The sequence below is a fragment of the Lactuca sativa genome, chromosome 7, assembly GCF_002870075.4.
Source record: "Lactuca sativa cultivar Salinas chromosome 7, Lsat_Salinas_v11, whole genome shotgun sequence".
NCBI classification, from domain to species: Eukaryota; Viridiplantae; Streptophyta; class Magnoliopsida; order Asterales; family Asteraceae; genus Lactuca; species Lactuca sativa.
Genome location: NC_056629.2, coordinates 109,040,385 through 109,057,026, shown reverse-complemented (window position 1 = coordinate 109,057,026; position 16,642 = coordinate 109,040,385). Strand labels below are relative to the sequence as shown.

Below are 16,642 nucleotides of genomic sequence, written 5' to 3'. Positions count from 1 at the left end.
GATAAGGTGGGTATTTATTGGGAAAAATGACGTCGCAATTCGTGTTTTATTACACGCAATCTCATCAACTTGATCAAATATGATTTGTATTTTTATATTTTGGCGGCCAATGACTCAGATGTATTTGGTCAAGCCTTGCGGTCGCATATACGGAGTATATTAGATAGAACATATACCGAGTATATTAGATAGAAATGACCGACAACACGATCTTGTTAGATTAATTAAACAAATATATCTTTCACATGTATACACATTATTTGTTTCCTGTTTTCAAGTCAATAACAAATTAGTAAAAGTGTGCGGATACGCTCTATTATATTATTGTTCATCCACCCAACAACCTAATTTGATTAAGAGGGTTTTTGGAATTTTTTGAATTTCATTTTGAATTAAAAATGACTTTTATCCGAAAGGACACATTGACTTTTATGATCGTGCGAAAATGAGATTTAAAAAAAATATTTGGAATAACTTTTTATTCACAAAAAGTCAATAAATCAATAAAATTAAAAAGTGTTTGCTAACTTATTGATTTTTGTTTGTTTTTTTTATTCTAATAAGTCGTAATTATAACTTCTTCAAAACTCATTTTCTAAGGCTAACTCAAAAATTGTTTTAAAAGTCATTATTACTTTTTTTAACTTATTCACTTTTCAAGAAGTCAATAAGTTAAAAATGAGTTTTTAGATGAAATCTCGAACACCCTCTAAAAAAGTTAAGCCATGTGGTGTAACCTCAACATTGTTTATTTAGGCATATAAATGCATAGCAACACAAAATCACTGAGCAACTATTATATCACACAAATCTCTCTCTCTTTCTCTCTCTCTCTCTCTCTCTCTCTCTCTCTCTCTCTCTCTCTCTCTCTCGCGACGATCAAAGGCAATTCCAGCAATTGGTCTTTTAATGGGGGTCGCACCATCGTCAGTTCTATTAAAAAATGATACATCATAATTTCTATCTATAAATGTTTATAACCGAAAACTCTATCTGTAACGACCCAAAATTTTCATATAAAATTTTTGTAACACCGAGAATTTTCAAAATAATTTTTTTCGCAAATATAAAAAAAAAGCAATTCTCATTTGATTTCACAAAACGTTAAGTTTAAAATTCCAATTCATATCATACAAATCCCAAGATCATATATATATATATATATATATATATATATATATATATATATATATATATATATATATATATATATCAAAAGTCCCCTGAGTGTGTACGGATCAAGCCGGCGTCTTCCCACGGTCATCGCTAGTACCTGAAACAACAACACTAACACTGTAAGCACGAAGCTTAGTGAGTTTCCCCAAAATACCACACATAAAACACATATTAACCACTCGAGGCTATAACTCTATGGGTCCGTGCACTCAAACTCTGCGAACCCTCAGGTTCTAACTCTAGGAACCTTCCGGTTCCAACTCTGTAAACATGCACAACATAAATCACATAGAAATAATGCAGCACAACACATAGCATACACATAACATACATACACTAGCACATAGCTCTGATTACCTACTCAAGGTAAAGTATAGTGAGAAGACTCACCTCGCGTATCTCGGTATCTCACGAATCCTGGAAATCCCTCGTGCTCGATCCTCCAAGCTCTAATCCTCCTATAACATCACATGACTCTAATTAACACTTTATATCTCTAAGGTTGACTATCCCTAAGAAGTCAACACAAGTCAACGGTCAACGGTCAACGGTCAACTTTGACCGGACTCGGCGAGTGCACAAGGCAACTCGGCGAGTCTAGACGTTCTCCACCAACTCTCTAGGATTCCCTTTCTACACGTCGAGTACTCCCCCTAACTCGACGAGTTTCACCTGGCAGAATCGCGGGGCCACCCCGACTCAACTCGCCGAGTCTCAAGAATGACTCGGCGAGTCCCAGCTCGACTCGGTCCACTTGACAACCCTCTCTAACTCGCCCTAACTCACTTAGTCAACCCATGACTCGACTGGACCACTCACTGGCCGGTCCAAGGCAATCTTCAAGCTACTCGCCGAGTCTGCTCATCGGACTCGGCGAGTCCATGCCATGCAGTCACTCAAACTTGCTTCTAAGGTCAGATCTATTCCAGAAATTTATAGATCTGGCCTTCCTAGACTGATTCACCACGTAAAGCCCCAGACTTGGTGCATAAACAACCTCTATATGACCATATATGAAGAATTATTAACAATTATCACTACTCAAGGTCATAACCTCCATGGTTCTCTATAAAGCTTGATGAATGAGGCTCTCTGGACCTCTATGGATCCAGATCCAAAGCCTCATCACTAGCAAGGGACAATTTGACCAACCAATCAACTCAACAAGGTCACAAGAAACCCTAAAAATCAATTATACTTCACCAAAATAGAAGATGAGCCAAAATCATACCTCTAGATCGAAGATCTAAGCTTCAAATCCACAGAATAGCAATCTCCTTTGCCTCCTCTTGGCTAGAACCTTCCTCTTCTTTGCTAAACAATACACAAAGGTCAAGAAATGCTTCCCTTCTCTCTCAAATCGCTAAAGCACTCTAAGGTTTCTCTCTATGGACTGATGGGTGCAAATGACGGCCATAAGGCCCTTTAAATAGGTCCCAAACCCGAGAAATTAGGGTTTCATTAAACAGCGTGGACTCGCCGAGTCCAAACGAATCCCGCGCCCAGAATCGCGACCCTACTCGGCGAGTCTAAGCTCCAACTCGCCGAGTCCCCTCTCAAAACACAAAAAAAAACAAAACAATAAAGATACCTGGAAATCCGGGCTGTTACAATTCTCCCCCACTAGAACTAGACTTCGCCCTCGAAGTCTCGCTCTAAAAATAGCTCCGGATGTTGCTCCCACATCTCGCGCTCCGGCTCCCAGGTCATCTCCGTTCCCTTCCGGTGTTGCCACTGGACCAACACCAAAGGTACCTTCTTGTTCCTCAGAACCTTGATCTTCCGATCTCTGATGGCTACTGGTCTCTCGGCATAATTCAGGCTCGCATCCACCTGAATATCCTCTAATGGAACCACTGCCGACTCATCGGCTATACACTTCCTCAATTGCGACACATGAAAAGTGTCGTGGATTTGCCCCTAACTCTGTTGGCAATTCTAAACGATAGGCTACCCGGCCTACCCTCGCAATCACACGAAATGGCCCAATATACCGGGGCCCCAACTTGCCCCTCTTCCTGAATCGAATCACTCATTTCCAAGGAGAGACCTTCAGGAGAACGAAGTCGCCGACCTGAAACTCCAGCTCTGACCGGCGTCTGTCTGCATAACTCTTCTGTCGGCTCTGGGCGGTCAATAACCTCTGTCTGACCTGCTGAATCTGCTCTGTCGTCTGAAGCACGATCTCTGTACTGCCCATCACTCTCTGCCCAACCTCTCCCCAACAAATGGGGGTCCGACACCTCCTACCATACAACAGCTCAAAGGGTGGCATACCAATGCTCGAATGATGGCTGTTGTTGTAGGAAAACTCTGCCAAGGGTAAATACGCATCCCAGCTACCCCCGAAATCCAATACACATGCTCGAAGCATGTCCTCAAGCGTCTGAATCGTCCGCTCACTCTGACCGTCTGTCTGGGGATGATATGCGGTACTAAAATGCAATCTAGTACCCAACTCCTCATGAAATTTCTTCCAGAATCTGGAAGTGAAACGCACATCACGGTCCGAAACAATCGAGATCGGCACCCCATGCCGAGATACCACTTCTCTCACATATAACTCCGCCAACTTCTCCGCTGAAAAACTCTCACTGATGGCAAGAAAGTGAGCGCTCTTCGTCAACCTATCCACAATCACCCAAATTGCATCAACTCCTCTGGCAGTGCTCGACAATTTGGTGATGAAATCCATAGTGATCTGTTCCCACTTCCACTCGGGAACCTCCAATGGATGCAACTTGCCATGCGGTCTCTAGTGCTCGGCCTTAACCCTGCGGCAGGTCAAGCACCTCTCAACAAACCAGGCGACGTCCCTCTTCATACAGGGCCACCAATACTCTTTCCTCAAATCCAAATACTTCTTCGTAGCCCCCGGATGGATCGAAAATTTCGACCGATGAGCCTCCTCCATCAAAGAAGTGCGCGTACCACCCACAAACGGTACCCAAATCCGACCCTGAAAAGTCATAAGCCCTCGACCATCCGTAACGAACTCTGAAACCAAACCAACGACCCGTTCCCTCTTCTGCATCTCCGGCTGCACAGCCTCGGCCTGTGCCCCACGAATGGCATCCAATACCGGAGCTATCATGGTCAATCTCAAACATACATCTCGCAATGGAATGCTCTCCGCCCTGCGGCTCAACGCATCGGCCACCACATTGGCCTTGCCCGGGTGGTACAGGATCTTACAATCATAATCCTTGACCACATCTAACCACCTCCTCTGTCGCATATTTAGGTTGGGCTGATCCATCAAGTACTTCAAACTCTTATAGTCCGTGTATATAGTACACCGAACCCCATATAAGTAGTGACGCCAAATCTTGAGGGCGAACACTACTGCCCCCAACTCTAGATCATGCGTGGGATATCTCATCTCATGAGGCTTCAGCTGCCTCGATGCATATGCTATCACATGTCCCCTCTGCATCAACACCGCACCCAGCCCCAAAATCGATGCATCACAATATACTACAAAATCCTCCATCCCTTCCGGGAGAGCTAATACCGGGGCTTCGCACAACCTTTGGCGAAGTGTCTCAAAGGAGGTCTGCTGCTCGGGACCCCATGAGAATGCGACACCCTTTCGGGTCAATCTGGTGAGCGGCACTGCGATCTTGGAGAAATCCTTGATAAATCTCCGATAATACCCTGCCAACCCAAGGAAGCTCCTGATCTCAGATGGTGACTTCGGCACCTCCCAACTCATCACCGCCTCAACCTTGGCCGGATCGACCAGAATCCCTTCCTGGTTAACGAGATGTCCTAGGAACTGGACCTCCCGCAACCAGAAATCACACTTGGAGAACTTTGCATAAAGCTTCTCCGATCTCAATACCCCAAGGACCTCCCTCAAATGCTCCTCATGCTGCTCTGTAGATCTCGAATATACCAGAATATCATCGATAAATACAATCACCGACCGATCCAACATCGGCCTGCATACCCTGTTCATGAGATCCATGAACACAGCCGGGGCATTGGTGAGCCCAAAAGGCATCACCACAAACTCATAATGCCCATAACGCGTCCTGAATGCTGTCTTCTGGACATCCTCATCCCGCACTCTCACCTGATGGTATCCCGACCTCAAATCGATCTTGGAGAACCAAGATGCTCCCTGCAACTGATCAAATAAATCGTCGATCCTCGGCAACGGGTAACGGTTCTTGACTATCAGCTTGTTCAACTCCCGGTAGTCAATGCACATCTGGTGTGAACCATCCTTCTTCTTGACGAACAGAATAGGTGCTCCCCACGGCGAGCTGCTCGGCCGAATAAATCCCTTCCCCAGCAACTCCTGAAGCTGTGAGGATAACTCCTGCATCTCTGGAGGTGCAAGACGATAAGGTACCTTAGCGATAGGCGCGGCCCCCGGAACCAAATCAATGCCAAACTCCACTTGTCTCACAGGAGGTACACCCGGTAACTCCTCGGGAAAAACATCTGGAAACTCACGCACCACCGGTACCTCCTCAACTGAACTTGGTCTCTCGGAAGTCGCTCGCGTATCCATCACATACGCCACAAAACCCTTACAGCCCTGCTGTAGACACTGTCTCGCCCTGGCGGCCGAACAAAAAGCTGATCCTGAACGTGTACCCTCACCGTACACTGAAAGAACTCCCCCACTAGGGTCTCGTATGGTCACCAGCTGATGCTCACAGTCGATAACCGCGCCGAATCGGCTCAACCAGTCCATGCCTACAATGACACAGACATCACCCATCGCAATAGGAATCAGATCAATCGAAAACTCAACCCTGAAAATCTCTAACACACATCCCCGGAAAACCTCCGTGGCACAGATCACTCTATCGTCAGCTATGGAAACTCTCAGATGCCGACTCAATGCCTCACGACTAACACTGATATGCTGACTAAAGGCCGAAGACACAAAAGACCGACTCGCACCCGAGTCAAATAACACTAAAGCAGGTACAGAGTTCACAAGAAAGGTACCTACGCATAATATAATATAAGCATAATATCTCAACATCAAAAATAAATACATGAAAGGAAACATACCAGCCACAACATCGGGCACAGCGCGGACCTCCTCCGCAGTCAGCTGGAAAGCTGTCCCTCGAGCTCTCGGCGCCTCGGCCTTTACAGGCCGACTCTCTGTAGCCCTGATGGCGGCAGGAGCAGACCCCTGAGATGCTCCGCGCAACTGCGGACACTCGGCCTTCCGGTGTCCGGTCTGGTTGCAGTGAAAACACACTGCAAACCCCTTGGGGCAGTCCTTGGCCATGTGCCCCTCCTTGCCATATTTGTAGCAAGACCCCGCTCGGCAAACTCCGTCATGACCCTTGCCGCACTTTCCGCAAGTGCAGCCCTTCTGGCTCCCTGGTCTGGAATCAGCAGGCTTGGCCTGCTTGGCGGCCGGCTGCGACTGTACCGGTCGCCGATCCCTCCCCTGAGACTCCGCCTCCTCTCTGGCCTGAGTCTCAAGCTCAATCTCCCTCTTCCGGGCATTTGCCTGAAGCTCGGCAAATGTCCGGTACGAGGAGTTCGCAGCGAACTCCCGAATATCCCGCCTCAAGATGCTCAAGTAACGGCTCATACGTGCCTGCTCAGTGGACACGTGCTCAGGGCAGAACATCGCCCTCTCGTGGAACATCCTCGTGATCGCTGTAACCGACTCAGTACCCTGCTTGAGGGTCAGAAACTCCTGTGCTAAACGCTCCCTCTCCACCTAGGGAACGTACTCATCCCGAAGCATGGTGGTGAACCTCTCCCAGGTCACCGCAGAAAGCTCAGCAGGCGTATAATGCGCCGTCACAAACTTCCACCAGTCCTTCGCTCCCAAGCGAAGCTGGTTCAGCGCGAACCGGACCTTCAAATGCTCAGGAGACGAGCAAGTGAAGAAACACCCCTCAATATCAGATATCCACCTCATAGCTGCCACCGGATCCTGAGTACCATCAAACTCTGGTGGTTTTGTGTTGCTGAACTCACGGAACAACAACGCATCCCCACCCTGCGGCCTCGCAGCAGCAATCGCTGCGGTAGCCGCTGCGGCAGCAGCCTCAGAAAGAGCGGCATAACGCTCATCAAACGTCTCAATCAATGTGGTCTTTATAGACCCAAACATCTCCGGTATCTCTGCCCTGATGGCCGCAGCCACCTCCTCCTGAATGATCCGGCGGATCTCCTCCTCACTGGTACCACTGCTCTCGGGCATCAAACGTGTCCTCACCATGATCTACCTCTGAAATACAACATACGATAAATTAGAATCCACACGAGTATGCTCACACTCATCAACTCTTTCCTCCTTGGTTCTTGGCATTCCAAAGATTCTTACTTGGGCTGCACACCGCTCCGGTGCTTTCAGTAGTACGGGCCCAATACTACTGTCCGCACCACACCAGAATACACTCCAAGTCCTCCTCTTTGGATCCCAAGTCTCAAGTACTCTATCATGCGTAGACCACTCTCTAATAGATCTCTCATAAACCCCTCGCTGCTACCTACTCACTCTCAAGCATCTCATAGCAGCTCACCTCTCCCTAGGATAAGGCATCACAAATCAGGCCACTCTAGTCCTAATAGCAATACCTAGCCTACTCTAGCATGCGGGTACATCATATCAATATCAATATCACATAATATAAAGGTATTTTGGGAAACCACCGTTCGGGCGCTGACTAATCGTACACACATCTCTTGCTCTGCGTTTTTCAAAAATCTTTTACTCTTTTTGAAAATACATCTCAAATCCTCAGTTTGAGTTCAAATACGCCCGAAGGTGTACTCGAATCCCTCAAACCAAGGCTCTGATACCAACTTGTAACACCGAGAATTTTCAAAATAATTTTTTTCGCAAATATAAAAAAAAAACATTTCTCATTTGATTTCACAAAACGTTAAGTTTAAAATTCCAATTCATATCATACAAATCCCAAGATCACATATATATATATATATATATATATATATATATATATATATATATATATATATATATATATATCAAAATTCCCCTGAGTGTGTACGGATCAAGCCGGCGCCTTCCCACGGTCATCACTAGTACCTGAAACAACAACACTAACACTGTAAGCACGAAGCTTAGTGAGTTTCCCCAAAATACCACACATAAAACACATATTAGCCACTCGAGGCTATAACTCTATGGGTCCGTGCACCCAAACTCTGCGAACCCTCAGGTTCTAACTCTAGGAACCTTTCGGTTCCAACTCTGTAAACATGCACAACATAAATCACATAGAAATAATGCAGCACAACACATAGCATACACATAACATACATACACTAGCACATAGCTCTGATTACCTACTCAAGGTAAAGTATAGTGAGAAGACTCACCTCGCGTATCTCGGTATCTCACGAATCCTGGAAATCCCTCGTGCTCGATCCTCCGAGCTCTAATCCTCCTATAACATCACATGACTCTAATTAACACTTTATATCTCTAAGGTTGACTATCCCTAAGAAGTCAACACAAGTCAACGGTCAACGGTCAACGGTCAACTTTGACCGGACTCGGCGAGTGCACAAGGCAACTCGGCGAGTCTAGACGTTCTCCACCAACTCTCTAGGATTCCCTTTCTACACGTCGAGTACTCCCCCTGACTCGACGAGTTTCACCTGGCAGAATCGCGGGGCCACCCCGACTCAACTCGCCGAGTCTCAAGAACGACTCGGCGAGTCCCAGCTCGACTCGGTCCACTTGACAACCCTCTCTAACTCGCCCTAACTCACTTAGTCAACCCATGACTCGACTGGACCACTCACTGGCCGGTCCAAGGCAATCTTCAAGCTACTCGCCGAGTCTGCTCATCGGACTCGGCAAGTCCATGCCATGCAGTCACTCAAACTTGCTTCTAAGGTCAGATCTATTCCAGAAATTTATAGATCTGGCCTTCCTAGACTGATTCAACATGTAAAGCCCCAGACTTGGTGCATAAACAACCTCTATATGACCATATATGAAGAATTATCAACAATTATCACTACTCAAGGTCATAACCTCCATGGTTCTCTATAAAGCTTGATGAATGAGGCTCTCTGGACCTCTATGGATCCAGATCCAAAGCCTCATCACTAGCAAGGGACAATTTGACCAACCAATCAACTCAACAAGGTCACAAGAAACCCTAAAAATCAATTATACTTCACCAAAACAGAAGATGAGCCGAAATCATACCTCTAGATCGAAGATCTAAGCTTCAAATCCACAGAATAGCAATCTCCTTTGCCTCCTCTTGGCTAGAACCTTCCTCTTCTTTGCTAAACAATACACAAAGGTCAAGAAATGCTTCCCTTCTCTCTCAAATCGCTAAAGCACTCTAGGGTTTCTCTCTATGGACTGGTGGGTGCAAATGACGGCCATAAGGCCCTTTAAATAGGTCCCAAACCCGAGAAATTAGGGTTTCATTAAACAGCGCGGACTCGCCGAGTCCATATCCTGGACTCGCCGAGTCCAAACGAATCCCGCGCCCAGAATCGCGACCCTACTCGGCGAGTCTGAGCTCCAACTCGCCGAGTCCCCTCTCAAAACACAAAAAAAAAAGCCAAAACAATAAAGATACCTGGAAATCCGGGCTGTTATAATTTTTATTTTAAATTAGTCAAACATTCCCATAACATGTGAAGTAATATTAACCACTATTTTCATAATTCATAACATTAACATTTTATTCAAAACATAAGAGTGTCCCATCAAACAAATGTTGGAGAGTGCATGTCGCACCATCAAGTCTTGCATTTTCCCTTAGGATCAGATGTACCTGAAACAAATCAACAAACTATAAGCTAATGCTTATTGAGTTCCCTAGAGCATACCCCACACACAATCCACATAACACATATCATATTAACTATAAAAGCTATGCATATCACATAAGCCATGCATACAACATATAGGGATGCTGTGGGCTCGTCCCCATGGTCTTACTCCAGCGTGCCATGGACTCCCCACATGGTCTTATACCTAAGTGTCATGGGCTCTCCCATGGTCTTTAATGGGAAATCCATGGGCTCTTCACATGGTCTTACATCCGGTTGCCATGGGCTCTCCCATGATCTTTAGTAGGAAAGCCATGGGCTCTCCACATCATCTTACATCCAAGTGTCATGGGCTCTCCCATGGTCTTCCATACAAGCATACTACATATACAACTAGCATACTTCCTAGCACATAACCAACTATGATTCCTCAAATATAACTTCAGCTAGTGTACCACATATCATAAAATGGTCCGACATTGGTGCCTTAGACCCATTGGTATGGTGAGGAGACTCACCTCTGTCTGCTGAATCTGAGAGTTGCTCTACTAACAGTCTGTAACCACCCGTGCTAAACAATAATAACATTACCCAAGGTTAGCACTGAACACAATCCAATTGAAAAACCCAAATCCTAAGTCCTTTCACAATGGCCCAAAAAGTATTCCTTTGCTAATGGGCCCAAGGTCCATGTCCAAAATCATTAATGGGCCTCATGGCCCAATAAAGCCCAACCATAGCATCCATGGCCCAAAACAGATAAGCTGGCCCACTAACACCAAAACATGAATAGACCCAAGTTAAGGCCCAAAAGCTTAAAAGCACAAAACAAGTCTGTGTCCATCTGTTGTGTGTACGCCCTTGCATACCACCCTGGTACGCACAATGTACTGAGTCCCTGAGTTGCACGTGCGGCGTACTCTAACTTACGCCCAACGTACAAATGGATTAAGCACTTTCTTTTATTAAGTGCTTGCTACTTGATGTTCTAACGTCCAATATCAAATATGAGCTCATTAAGACGCTCATTAAGATGTCCTAGGGCACTTTCTTTTATATAGGACTTAAAAACTTCATTCTTCATATTTAAGACTCCATGGAAAGCTTCAAACTCATGCATGGAGTCCAGATAATCTTCAAGCTAGCACCTTTATGCATCTAACATGCTCACAAAGTTCAGATCTAACCATTTCAGCCTCTAGAGTTGCTTGACTCTTAAGAGAAGGTCTAAAACCAACTAAAAGGACAAAATAGAAAACCCTAGCTAGATCTAATGAATAAGATGGCAAGATCAAAGCTTTATACCTCCAGAAGCTCTTCAAGGTGAACTAGATGCAGATTCTTGAAGCCCAATGCCACTCCAAGCTTGCTTAGCAACTCCTTCTTCATGAATGGACACTAAAATGGCCACAAATACACTCTTTAAGCTCAAAAACACTCTTACAAGGTATCTCTGGTGTAGAAGGGAGAAATAAGACTGGAGAGGCTGACTAGGGTTTAGTCCAAGAGGCTTAAGGGTATTTAAATAGGTGTCAAGTGAGAATTAGGGTTTTTGCCCTCTGTCGCTTACGCCCTTCGTACCTATACGTACGCCCTGTGTACACGGCCACCTTCTGTGATCATGCATCCTTAGTACGATAAGCGTACTCCTGGAGTACGCCTCACATACTAAGGGACCTTTTACGCCATCATTTCCTTTTTAAGGGTTTCAAGAGTAACACCTGAATTGGAGTGTTACAACTCTCCCCCACTTGGACTAGACTTCGTCCTCGAAGTCCGTAGACGCAAATATATTGGGGTAATGCTCCCGCATCTTATCCTCCAGCTCCCATGTCCATTCGGAGCCCCTTCGGTGCTGCCATTGCACCTTTACAAGCTTCACTTTCTTGTTTCGAAGAACCTTGGTCTTCCTATCCAAAATTGCAACGGGCCTCTAAATGTAGTTTAGGCTCTCGTCCACCTGAATGTCGTCCAGAGAAACGACCGTGGCCCTATTTGTGACACACTTTCGAAACCGAGGCACAAGGAAGGTGTTGTGTATATGGCTAAGTTCGTCCGACAGATCCAAACGGTAAGCCACCTTTCCCACTCTAGCCAAAATCCCGAACGTGCCAATATATCGCAGCCCCAACTTGCCTCTCTTCTGAAAATTGATGACTCCCTTCCATGGCGACACCTTTAGTAACACAAAGTCCCCCACTTGGAACTCCATATCTGATTGACGTCGGTCAACATAAGTTTTTTGACGGCTCTGTGCGACTCGCAGCCGGTCACGCACATGTTGAATCAACCCGATAATCTTGACCACTACCTCGGTGCTCCCTATGACTCGGTGTCCAAACTCGCCCCAACAAACCGGGGTCCTACATCTACAACCATACATCATCTCAAACGGAGGTCGGTTAATACTGACATGGTAACTATTGTTGTATGAAAACTCTGTCAATGGGAGGTATGTATCCCAACTACCTCCAAAATCCAATATGCATGCCCGAAGCATATCCTTGAGTGTTTTGATCGTCCTCTCACTTTGGCCATATGTCTGGGGGTGGTATGTCGTGCTAAAATGCAACTGAGTGTCCAGTTCCTCGTGGAACTTCTTTCGAATCTAGATGTAAATCGAATATCTCTGTCAGAGACTACTGAAACTGGAACCCCGTGTCTAGCCACCACCTCTCGCACGTAAATATCCGCTAACTTCTCAACGGAGATACTCTCAGAGATCGGAATAAAGTGGACACTTTTCGTCAACGTGTCCACAATCATCCATATGGCGTCCACACCCCTGACTATCTTCGGTAACTTCGTGATTAAATCCGTAGCACTACTAGAAAATAGACCTTTAATGACACGCTTTTTATGACACGCGCTGATTAATGATACGCAAAAAAACGTGCCCTTAAAATAGTGTCATCTCTTCAAAAAAGTTTAGGATTTATGTCACACATTACTGCGTGCCCTTAATTTAGTGTCTCAAGAAAAAAAATTAAAAACACGGAGGGCGCTTTATCTTAACACGCGTCGTCTTTACCCGTCGCTTTATAATTTTAATGAAACGCGCTTTTAGTAGACAAGGGGGAAACGAAATCCCCAAAATTTTGAAAACCCGCCTTTTTTTTCTATCTTCTATCTATCTTTCATCCTTGCAATCCACTCTCCTCTCTCTGATACTCTCTCCTCTAGATCTCCCTTCATTCTCTACCTCCCGTCTCTCTGTAAACCCTAAGCCATCGCCACCTCCCTTCTCTCTAGCACGTGCTAGGCCAGGGTTTTAGTAGATACTGGGGAAAATGAAATCCCCAAAATTTTGAAAACCCGCTTCTTTTTTATCCTCCGTTTGTGTGCTTTTCCATGGCGAAGAAAAAATAACTAAGGTTTGTTTCCCCAATTCAAAATTAACGCTAATTGCTTCTTAAACTGCATGTTATTTTACAGTTTTTTTGGGTGATTTACAACCGACGAATTCTAACGATTTTCATTTATTGTGCACATGTTTTCGAATTCTAACGATTTTCATTTATTGTGCAGATGTTGAGCGATTTTATCGACTGTGCGATCCAGGCGTGTATTAGGGTTTCGTTTTTTCCTACCGCTTCCGTGAAATCTCCACTGGGGATCGATCGACACTTGTTATCTAACAACACACCGACAAACACCACCGAAGATGGCTTCAATTCCTCCGCTTATCGATCCTCTATCTTCTTCCCTACTATGTTCTACAACCACTTCCGTCCCTGCCACCGCCTTCTTCCACCGTTTGTGTATAACCTCATCTCCTCCAGTGCTCGCCGCTACGCTTTCTTCTCCTTTCCGCCTTACAGATCCTCGCAGACCATTGCTCATCGTCGCTGCAGCTACCACTTTGATGTCCAATTTCGTTCAGGTACAACTCTTCTCAGTGTAATTTGTGAGTTTAGTTTTGGATAAATTTCTTTGTAGATCATTCCGTAATACGTGTTGTTACCCTTTTCGTACATTTGAAAATAGACGTGATCATGAAACAGGAGCTAAATTTGTTGTTACCCTAAGCATCGCCTCGACAGAAATGGAAGAACAAAGTGATTCGCTAAATTTGTTTTTCAGTTCGTATTGATCGCTAATTTTGTCCCAATCCTTCCAATTCGATGTTCCAGATCACCCCTGCTTCTGATTTTTTAGCTTCCTAGTCAGGCCGACTCATAGAATTATTCCCCACAAACCCTTTGACTTCCGAAACATCACCCCCATGCTTGTTCTTTCCTATAACCTTGTTACTTTTCCAACTTTGCCCCTGTTCAATCTTTGAATCATTAGACTTTCCCACCTCTATCAAAACTAAATTCCAAATTTTCCTGATTATTCCCATTATACCCCTGATAGCGAATTCCAGCAGAAGCCCCAGAATTTCCAATTTTCGGATAATTCCCTTTTTGCCCCTACTTGCGGTTTCCAGCAAAAACCCCTGAACCTTCATTTTTCGAGAAATTCCCTTGATGCCCCTGACTCGAAAACTGTTTTCCCCCCTGTAGCTTCTTTTGAAAAAAAAAAGTCCATTATTTCCTTTGGTTTTGTTCACCACATCAATGCCTAACTAAATTGGCTATGTTTCTTGTTCTTTTTCTTAACCAAAGTTTATCAACTTTGTGAATATTATTATGACTTGTTTTGATATTTATTTTTGATATTTTGTTCTTAATGTTGGTTCTAACTTCTATTTTTTTTCTTTTTTTTTTAAACAGTTACAAGGGACCTGAATAGGGGTTTTCTGAATTTGTAGTGATGGCTGCAGACACTGAAGATTTTGAAATGATTTCCCATATTCCATTCCTTACTAAATATAAGGTATGTTTCTAATATTTTTGTTCCTTCAAAAGAAGAGTTGGGGAGAGCATGTGGAGTTAAAAAACCGGTGCTTTCATGTTCGTTGACCAGCATTGAAAGAAGTCAACTAAGATCCCAAATCCAGTAACTGAAGGTTTACTTTATTATCTTCTCATAATCTTTAATCTAATTACACACTATCATATCAATGTTTTTTCTGCAATTTCTTCTTTTACATTGTCTTCTACAAGTTACTGTTTTGCTACTGTTTAGCATGGTACAACCAAGGATTGTATTATGTTGAAGATTATTCGTGTTCTTCCCCCCGTTGTTCCTAGCCGTCAAGTGAAAGCAAACTCCTCAACATGGGAGGCATCGGGTGAGACATTAAACAACATTGACCATGAAGCAATGGCTGTTGACCCTGCACTTGTATTAACCATCCAGGTTGGCAGTTGTCACTAAAAAGATGATGTTTATTATTATGGTAAAATGTTTTGGTTTAACTTTACTGAATTATTATTATTCAGGTTATGTTGACTGACTTTGGGGTAGCAAATCAATTTGATGAAAGCACAAGGTTAAATTCCATGTGTGGGACATTAGAATATATGACACCTGAAATTATACAAGGGAGGGGCCATGATAAGGCCGCTGATTGGTGGAGTGTTGGAATTTTAATGTATGAAAAGCTTTTTGGAAAGGTTGGTGTGCTGTCACCCTTAATTACTTTTAATAAATCACTATTAAATTCCCATTACTTTTAGCGTGAGGGTAATAATGTAATTTTGTTCGACATTGTATCTTTGCAGCCTTTGCTAGAGGTGGAAACAGACAGAAGATTCAGGAGAAAATAGTGAAGGACAAGATAAAGCTTCCAGGATTCTTGTCAAGTGAAGCACATTCGCTTTTGAAAGGGGTAATGTTGTAATTTGTAATACTATATGCATGTGTTATAGTTGTTGGTTAATATTATATGCATGGGAATACAACAATTTCTGTTTTGAGCTTCTCACCTGATGGAGAGGTACAACCATTCATGCTATTTTAATACATGATGAAATAGAAACACTACAAGTTTTTCAATTAAATTTTAAATATATATATATATATATATATATATATATATATATATATATATATATATATATATATATATATGGTAGTGGTTGATAGCTTTCTCTTAGCTTGGTTGAATGATAAGATGGTGGTCATTGGGATCCATGTGATCAGAATTTCCCTGGTGCTCCAACATTTTTGCCAGGTAAACCCATCTGGCCAGACCTCTGCATTGCCTCCTACAAGGTTATTATGATTTATGATTTTGAGGGTATTTAGGTCATTTACTCAGAATTTTGCGTTTTCAACTTTACAGGTAGATCACACTTGCTTGGCTAAACGTTATTCTGTATGCTTTCAAACTTGTCTTCTTCCTGAATTCTTTTTCTTTGTAAGTTTAGCCTTATTCTTTTCTTCAATTAAGTGTTGTCTGGAGAGTGTTGTATGAACAACAATAAATCAACATTTTTTTCCTTCTTTTTCTTGTATGAACAATACATAGTCATAGTTTGACTTAATTAGTTGCTTATTTTGTTTATTAGTTGCTTGTTTTCTAGCTTATTATAGTCACTGATTGGTTTCTTGTTATGCTTAAATCTTAACAGCTATCATGGCAACCTTCAACAGTAGTTTTGGACCGGCGCTTTCTTGCAAAAGATATCGTGTACGTGTTCTTCTGCTGCTATTGTGGATTCGGGAACATCGTTGCTTACTGGTCCAACTGTATGTATCTCACGTGAAGCTTCTGTTAGAATTATTAATCTTAGAGATTTCAAGTTTTTCATATTTCTTGTATCTAATTAGTTTGTAAATTTCCGTTACAACTTTTATTGATTTGTTTTATCTT

The 16,642-nt window shown here is 43.6% G+C and overlaps 1 protein-coding gene across 1 annotated transcript; it reads left to right on the top strand.

Moving 5' to 3' along the window:
* The first annotated feature begins 13,600 nt into the window (after positions 1–13,600).
* Positions 13,601–15,667, top strand: LOC128127305 (protein kinase domain-containing protein ppk9-like). Its single transcript, XM_052765764.1, has 5 exons — positions 13,601–13,819; positions 14,674–14,757; positions 15,010–15,183; positions 15,267–15,444; positions 15,549–15,667. The coding sequence occupies exons 1-5, from the start codon at positions 13,601–13,603 to the stop codon at positions 15,665–15,667; spliced, it is 774 nt and encodes a 257-aa protein (XP_052621724.1).
* Positions 15,668–16,642: the final 975 nt, after the last annotated feature.

Bases quoted from the DNA above. Each gene is read 5' to 3' on its own strand.
- LOC128127305 (XM_052765764.1), top strand. From the start codon at position 13,601: ATGGCTTCAATTCCTCCGCTTATCGATCCTCTATCTTCTTCCCTACTA. The intron at 14,758-15,009 runs GTATGTTTCTAA...GCTACTGTTTAG, and splicing joins CATTCCTTACTAAATATAAG to CATGGTACAACCAAGGATTG. The intron at 15,445-15,548 runs GTGTGCTGTCAC...GTATCTTTGCAG, and splicing joins AAAGCTTTTTGGAAAGGTTG to CCTTTGCTAGAGGTGGAAAC.